At 44.1% G+C, this 7,549-nt stretch overlaps 1 protein-coding gene across 2 annotated transcripts in view; it reads right to left on the reverse strand.

Moving 5' to 3' along the window:
• DCLK2 (doublecortin like kinase 2) overlaps nucleotides 1-5,365 on the reverse strand; it is a 208,358-nt gene extending 202,993 nt beyond the window's left edge. For both annotated transcript variants that reach the window (XM_036763855.1, XM_036763854.1), the window contains exon 1: nucleotides 4,642-5,365. In XM_036763855.1, the coding sequence (XP_036619750.1) occupies nucleotides 4,642-5,062 (421 nt within the window). In that variant the 5' untranslated portion in view covers nucleotides 5,063-5,365. The remainder of the gene's footprint in view (nucleotides 1-4,641) is intronic.
• Between the last annotated feature and the right edge of the window lie 2,184 nt (nucleotides 5,366-7,549).

The raw sequence follows: 7,549 nt of genomic DNA on the forward strand, positions 1-7,549 counted from the left end.
ACTGACTAGCTCTGCCACCCTGAGCAAGTCACTTAACTAAGACCTAGTATTCTAAAACAAAGGTTGTGATCTGGTGGAGAATGCTCCCGTACATACTGAGTTTCCTAGGAAATTAAGGTCCTCTGTGTGTGCCCATATACACTGTGTACATGTGATTACCCACTTTAAAAAAAAAACAACAACAAATTGATGGGACTTGCATTCACCTCTGGAATACATAACAATAGCCTTAAAAGGCATTTTTCTCACACAACCCTGTAAGATTAGTAAAGCATGTAATGATATCCCAATTTTATGAATAAGAAAACTGAAACTGAGGAAGGTAAAAGATACAGCTCTAGGTCAAATAGTTTATAAGTAGCTTAGCCAGAATTCTAATCCAGGTTTTTTGACTCCCAGCCCAGTGGTCTTTCTACATCACACAAGTTTCATACAGCAAATTTCTATTTAGTGATAATAAAAGATAGAAACCAGGCCTGTGAGTTCATTGCTGGAGAGAACTGCCATATGGGTAAACTCCCTCTACCAATGCAGCTTTCTCTGTACTATGTACACTTTCTCTGTATTATGTATTCTTAAATCTGGAGGACTGAGAAATTGAGAGACTGACCCAGGGTAACTTAGCCAGTATTTGTCAGAGATGGGATTTGAACCCTGGTCTTCTGGCTTCAAGGGCAGCTCTCTATGTATTACACCACTGCTGTTGCTATGTTTGTAATAATATTCGAATTAAATTGCATCCCATCATCAAAATTAGTGATGTGTATAATCAGCCAAATAGAAAGGAAGTATAGATGACAAGAGAAACCTTAGATGAACTTATAAACTTCCCAAATCAATTAATTTGATCAACAAAGGCTAATTCACAATCAAATCACCGAATCATAGATTCTGTTTATAGCTGAAAGAGACCTTGAAGGCCATCTAAGTCAATCCCCTTATTTTGCTGATAGCAAACTGAGGTGTAGAAAATTCACACCAGTGCAATAACCGAGGTAAGGTTCCAATCCAGATTCCCTTGCTTCCCAATCCGCTATATCATCCTACCTCCCAGTTTGTGATTACCCAAATAAATTTTTTTCAATTTCTTATCAACATAATTGAGTTGAAGTGATGAAATCCTTTGTCGAAATGACCAGTTTCTTGGGTTTTGGCTTTACTCTTATTCCCCTATAGCTTTTAGCTCAACAACAGAGGGCCTTAATCCAAAATGCATAATTAATTCCCCCAACCAAAAGAGGAGGGAGGGGATCACAAATAAAGTGGGTTTAGAAAGCAGAAGTGAAACTTAGTTTAGGCTAGTCTCCCTATATCAAGACACAGCGGTCAAGGAAGAAGGTAAAGCAGATCACTGAATGGATAAGTTGGACAATTTTCCAGCTTAGCTCATAGTAAGCACTTAATATTGTGCTTTTTGACTGACTTCTGAAACAGGTCTTTTAAGCAGAGCTTTAATAAGTATATTAGAAGTGCTGTGAATTCTCAGACAAGACACATCTATTTTCAAATGTGACCTCCAAGAAATATGGGTGAAAAGGAATTGGCTTTTGGACACTGCCAAAAGGTTATGAACATCCCTGCCTTCTCCTTACTCACAAGTAATCAAGAGTTGACTATATTTAGAAAGGAGCAGTTAGGTAGCAGCAAAGTAGGTAGAGTGCTGGTCTTGAAGTCAGGAAGACTCATTTTCCTGAGTTCAAATCTGGCCTCAGATGCTTTACAGCTGTATGAACCTAAGCAAGTCACTTAACCTTGTTTGCCTCAGTTTCCTCATCTGTAAAATGAGCTGAAGGAAACAGCAAACCACTTCAGTATCTTTGCCAAGAAAGCTCCAAAAGGGGTCAACAGGGAGTCTCAGAAACAACTGAAAAATGACTGAACAGTAACATACAAAAACACAAGTACATGGATCTTAGGTTCATAGACTAAAAGATCTGAGGAACTTTAGAGGTCATCTGGTCCAATCCTTCCATTTGACACATGAGGAAACTGAGACCCAAAGACTTGAACAAGATGGGATTTGAACCTAAGTACTTGAGTCCAAATTCAATGCTTTCCACCATACCACACTGGAGTTAGGATCAATATAATCTAGCTCTGTCTCATCTTCCTGGATGCCATATAAATATGGAACCAGGTTCTCACCCCTCAATATCATTGTGTCAAACTTCTAATTCCATTTCATGTGCAACAGTTCCAGCTAAACTGGATTACTCATCATCCCTTTCCAGTCTAGATGCCGGTTTTTACCCATGTAGTAAACCATGCCTGGAACATTTGCCCATCCCCTCCTATTGAAATCCTTCCTTCCTCCAAGGCCCAACTTAGTTCTTCCTGAATTTCCATATGTCCCCCGAGAATAAGAAAAACTTTCCCTTCTCATATCTTTCAAACCACAGGCATGGATCTCTCCAATGAACTCGTAGCTTGTATTACTGTCATTGGTCCAGCCATATTGGCCTGTTTCCCGTTCCTCAAACATGATATTCCATTCTTGCCAACATACCTTTATGACTGTTCCCCATACTCAGAATGCAGTTTCTCCTCACCTTTAACTTTTGCTGTTGACTTCAGGAATCCCTACTTTCCTTCGAAATTGAGCTCAAATGTCACCTTCTATATAAAGCTTTTCCTGATTCCCTGATTCCTAGGATCCCCCCTCCCAACACTATTTTGTGTCAATTTTGTATGCACTTTGTTCATGCCATTTCCCATATTAAGATGTAAACTACCTGAAGGTAGAGACTTTCACTTTTGGTCTTTTTATCTCCTCACTTAGCCCAAAGCATTAGTACACAGTAGGTGCTTAATAAATGTTTAAAGATTATCTTATTTTCCCTTCTAGATAGTAAAGTTCTTGAGGGCAGGGACTTCCTCACTATATTCCCCTTTTGCTGAAGAACTGAAAAAAAAAAAAACTTCTTCAACTAAAATAAAATGATGTTTTTTGTGTGTACTCAAGGGATCTCCGTGTCAAGTGAAGTTAAAAATGTAGAGGTTATTCATTCAGAGTCATCATCTACTGCCTCCAATGGTCTTTACTTACAATACTGCACCAGTCTACTTTCTGCAAATACAGAGATGGCTCTACTCAGAAAAACCTGTATCATGCTCTAAAATCATACCTCTCTAAACTCACAGATGCTCCATTGAAAAGACAGACCATAGAGCATTGAGGACAATGGTCCTTCCAAATAAGTGAATAATGTACTGTCCCAAGTACAGTACATTAAAGCATTACTCATCAGAGGACATCTCATTAATGAAATCTTCAATTCTCCTCTACCTTAAACACAACTTTATTTTGTACTTCTTTAAAATGTTTATGGCAGGTAGGTAGCACATTGGATTGACTGCTAGCCTGGAGTCAGAAAGACTCATCTTTATGAGTTCAAATCTGGCCTCAGGCACTGCCTATGTGACCCTGGGCAAGTCAATTAACCCTGTTTGCCTCAGTTTCCTCCTCTGTAAAATGAGCTGAAGAAGGAAATGGCAAACACTCCAGTATCTTTGCCAAGAAAACCCCAAATGGGGTCATGAAGAGTCAGACATGACTGAAAAACAACCAAACAACCAAAAATGCTTATCATATGAGTTTGTACATTACAGTCATCTGTGTGTCATACGCCCCAACTCACTGTAAGTAACCCCAACAGGACCTCAGTTTTGTCATCAGAAGATCACAGATCTAGATCTGGAAGATCCCTAAGAGGACATGTGATCCAATCCCTTCATTTTACAGATGAGCAAGGTGAGCGTTAAGGGAGGTTAAGAGACTTGCTAAGCACAGGGTCACAAATAGGCAGAGGGCACTGAAATTTGAACACAGGCCATTTGATTCCAAATCCAGTGCTTTTCCCCACTGTATCTAGCTGTATCCCAGCTGTTTAACCTCATATGGAAAACAAGTTGATTCACCTAGAAAACCTTGAAGACCTCCTGCAGTTCTCAGGCTTTGATCCTGTGAATAAATTCCAAGAGAATCCAGGGATTGTGCTTTTTCTAATTTTTTAATCTCCCAAATGCCAAGCATACGGCTATGGCATAGTAGTCATTCAAGTGTCAGCCCAGTGAAAGAACTAAATGATATAAGGGATGTACTTATCTCTGCAGGGAAAGTTGCTTCTTTCTCTGTATTGGTTTGCACCCCACTCATTCATTCTGCATTTATTAAACACTTAACTATGTAACTGGCACTGTGCTAGTCCCTGGGGATACAAAGACAAAAACAGTTCCTGCCCTCAAGGAGCTTATATTCTACTGGAAAGAGACAACATGTATACATCTAAGTGTGTATATGTACAAAATATATGAAAGTAATAGGAGGGGGGGATGGGGAACACCGGGACCTATGGTGGGAGGAAGGGAATCAGGAAATAGAAGGTGGTATTTGAGCTGATCTTTGAAACATAATTAAGCACTTTAAAGCAAATAGAACATATGTGAGTTTTAGACACAGTATGCAAAGGAGCACATACAAGGCTTCAATAGCTGGGAAAGCCTTAGGGGAAACACCACACGAGAGCATGGAGAGCTAGCAAATGGAAAGAATTCGCTATAGAAGTTTCCCTGCTGTTCCACCTGCTCCACAATAGCATCATGCGGCAGCACCCGAAGAGCCGCCACCTGCCACTTTCTTACCTTCAACCAGCTCCTCCAGGCTGGTGAGTTTCCGGCTGCCATCAATGGTGTAAATGGTTCGGACTCCCTGAGGCAGGTTCACATTGTCTGATAGGGAGCGGGTGAGCTCCATGAGGAGGGCATCGAAGGACCTAAAGCGGTCGCTGGAGATGGCATATACCAAGCCCTTGAAGTACCTGTCCCCATTCCGGTAGAATCGGGCCTTCTTGGCTTTCTTTTCGGAGCTGAGGGCCTGCAGGGTCCGGGTGCGGTAGAAACTGCAGTGGGCACTGTGTGCAGGGCTCGGGATGAGCCCATTCCCCTTGGGGCCTGAGCTGCTGCTGCCCCCTGAGGAGCTGGGCCCCCCTCTTCTGGAGCCTGGCCGCGGCCTTTTGTCCCTCTCCTCAAAATGTTCCAGCTCAATACTCCGTGTGTTGGCCATTGAAATGGGAGGAAAGCCCCTAAGCCTCTCACCAAAAATATGCCAACCAAATCTCCTCAGACACTGAAGTCACAAAGGAGATGGGATTCAGCACTCTGTCTGAATGCACCTTAAGGCTCTGGGGCCCCTAGGTCCAGCATACTACGCCTCTCTCCTGGGTAATGGCTTTGAGGGGTGTAAACGGAGCTGCAGCCAAATAAGCGAGCCTGCCTGACTCAGGATGCGGCCCTGCTCTACAAGTGCCAGCTGTGCCTGGTGGTGCCCATTGTAGCCTCCCTCCCTGTCTCCCTGACGCCCCCACACGCATACACAATACTCCCCAAAGCCTCCTAACTCCCGCTGACTGGAACAGCCTCCAGACGAGCGAGGCTGCTGTGAGCAAGGCTACAAACTTCCGAGGCTGACCCCCGACTACTGCCCTCTCCGCCCCCTGCCCACGCAGGCACACAAACACAATGCCCCCACGGGGTGTTGCAAGCTACAGCTGCTGGCTAACGACCCTGCTCTCTCAATTCGCCGCTCTTTGGAGAGGAGGGGAGGGAGGGGAGGGAGTCCTGGGAGAGACGCATCCAATGTGCCCGCGCGCGAGCGCGTCACGCACCCCCGCCCACCTCACCGCGGCCCGGGGACGCCCGCTCTGCTTCCCAATCCCAGTGCTCTGTGGCGTGCGGCTACCCGGCGTGGCAAGCGCCCCAGGGCCTCAGACCACCCCGCGGATGCCTGCGGGCCGCGGCCTGACCCACCCAAGCTTCACTCACAGCCCTACCCCTGGGGCGCGTGAGCCTGGGTGGTGCGGGGGCGGGGCAACCGCTAGTGCAAGCCTAGAGAGACCTGCAGCCCTGGCAATGCCCCACGACCTCTCCACCCCTTGAAATAAATAAATAAACAGACCCCGTTAATAGAGGGAATAATGAAATTCAAATCCCGCTGATTTCCAGACGAGCATCAGTGCAAAGGGCACGGCCCGGCAAACAAACGGACCCCCTCCCCTTCCTTCTCCCTCCCCGCTCTGGCTCGCGATTTCCCACCCACGGCTACCCTTGGTCTAGGCTGGAGGCGGCTTCTAGCCCTGGTGCCCGCCTGCCCGCCCGCGCTGAGGCTACGATAGGAGGAGGAAGCCGCACGCCGGTCCGCACTAAAGGCAATGCAGAGCCGGAGGAACGGGCTTCTCCTGGGTCCTAGGAAGCCTCGCGCCTCCTATTCTGACATCTACTCTAGCTCAGCATTGTAATGAGCGCAGAAGCAGCTGCACATGCTCCTCCAGCGGATCAGCGTAAAAGAGCTCGGATTAGAGAAAAAGGAAAAAAAAAAAAAGCAACCACACACATACACGTACAACTACAAAGGAAGGAGACTCAAGGGCAGGGCTCACATCCCTTGGCTAGGCACCAGCAGAGGAACTAACGGATCTCAAAGGCGGCCCAGCAAGCAGAAAGGATGATATTTGAATTAGGACAGAATCCATTTGTGAATAAAAGGATGACAAAGATTCAGAGGAAGATTTGAATCATTTATATGTATAATGCATATATATCACATATATAAGTTCATTGCCAATTTCCCTAAAAGCTTTTCTGATTGTCGTGTTTATTTCATTTTTAAAGGAGGAAGTCACTGTTTTCCGGTGCCTCTTTTTTTAACTTTGCAGAATTAGACCTGATAAGCTCTTAATCCATTTAATAATTTTCCACCACAGTCCTATTTTGATGCCCTCGTTTTGTCAGGGAGGTACCCCTTGGCTATGCCAGAAGAGTGCAAACTCTGACATGTTAGTAAAAAAAAAATACCCATAGGATTTAGAGCTGAATGATATCTTGCCATTTAACCCCTTCCTTTTGCAAAAAAAAATAATTTTTCAATTAACAAAAATCTATTTTTTTCTCCATCCCACCTGCTCCCATTAAAAAAAATAAACAAAATCATTTGGAACAAATACATATGGTAAAGCAAAATTAATCTACTTTGGCCATGTGAAAAATTATGTTCCTCATCTTGCACCCTGAATCATCTGGAATGATGGTTGCTAATAGCATTAATTCTTAGTACTTAAGCATTTCAAAGTTGTTTGTCCTTACAGTGTTATTATATAGATTGTTCTCTTGGTTCTGCTCATCTCCCTCTGCATCGGTTCATACAAATCTTCATAAGTTTCCCTGTCAGTTCACTAACAGTTTTAAGTGCCTTCTATATTTCAAGCACTGTACTAAGTGCTGGGAATACAAAGAAAGGCAAAAAACAACAAAGAAAAAAAAAACAGTTCCTGCTCTCAAGAAGCTCGTTCTAATAGGAGAGACAACATGCAAACAACTATGTACAACCAAGATACACATGCTCTCACATGCACCGGTAAATTGGAAGTCATCTCGTAGGAAAGGTACTAAGAAATTAAGGACAGGAAAAAACTTCTTGCAGAAGGTCAGACTTTAGCTGAGATTTGAAGGAAGCCAGGGTATCCAAGAGGTAGAAATGAGGAGGAAAACCATATCA

The sequence above is a fragment of the Trichosurus vulpecula genome, chromosome 6, assembly GCF_011100635.1.
Source record: "Trichosurus vulpecula isolate mTriVul1 chromosome 6, mTriVul1.pri, whole genome shotgun sequence".
NCBI classification, from domain to species: Eukaryota; Metazoa; Chordata; class Mammalia; order Diprotodontia; family Phalangeridae; genus Trichosurus; species Trichosurus vulpecula.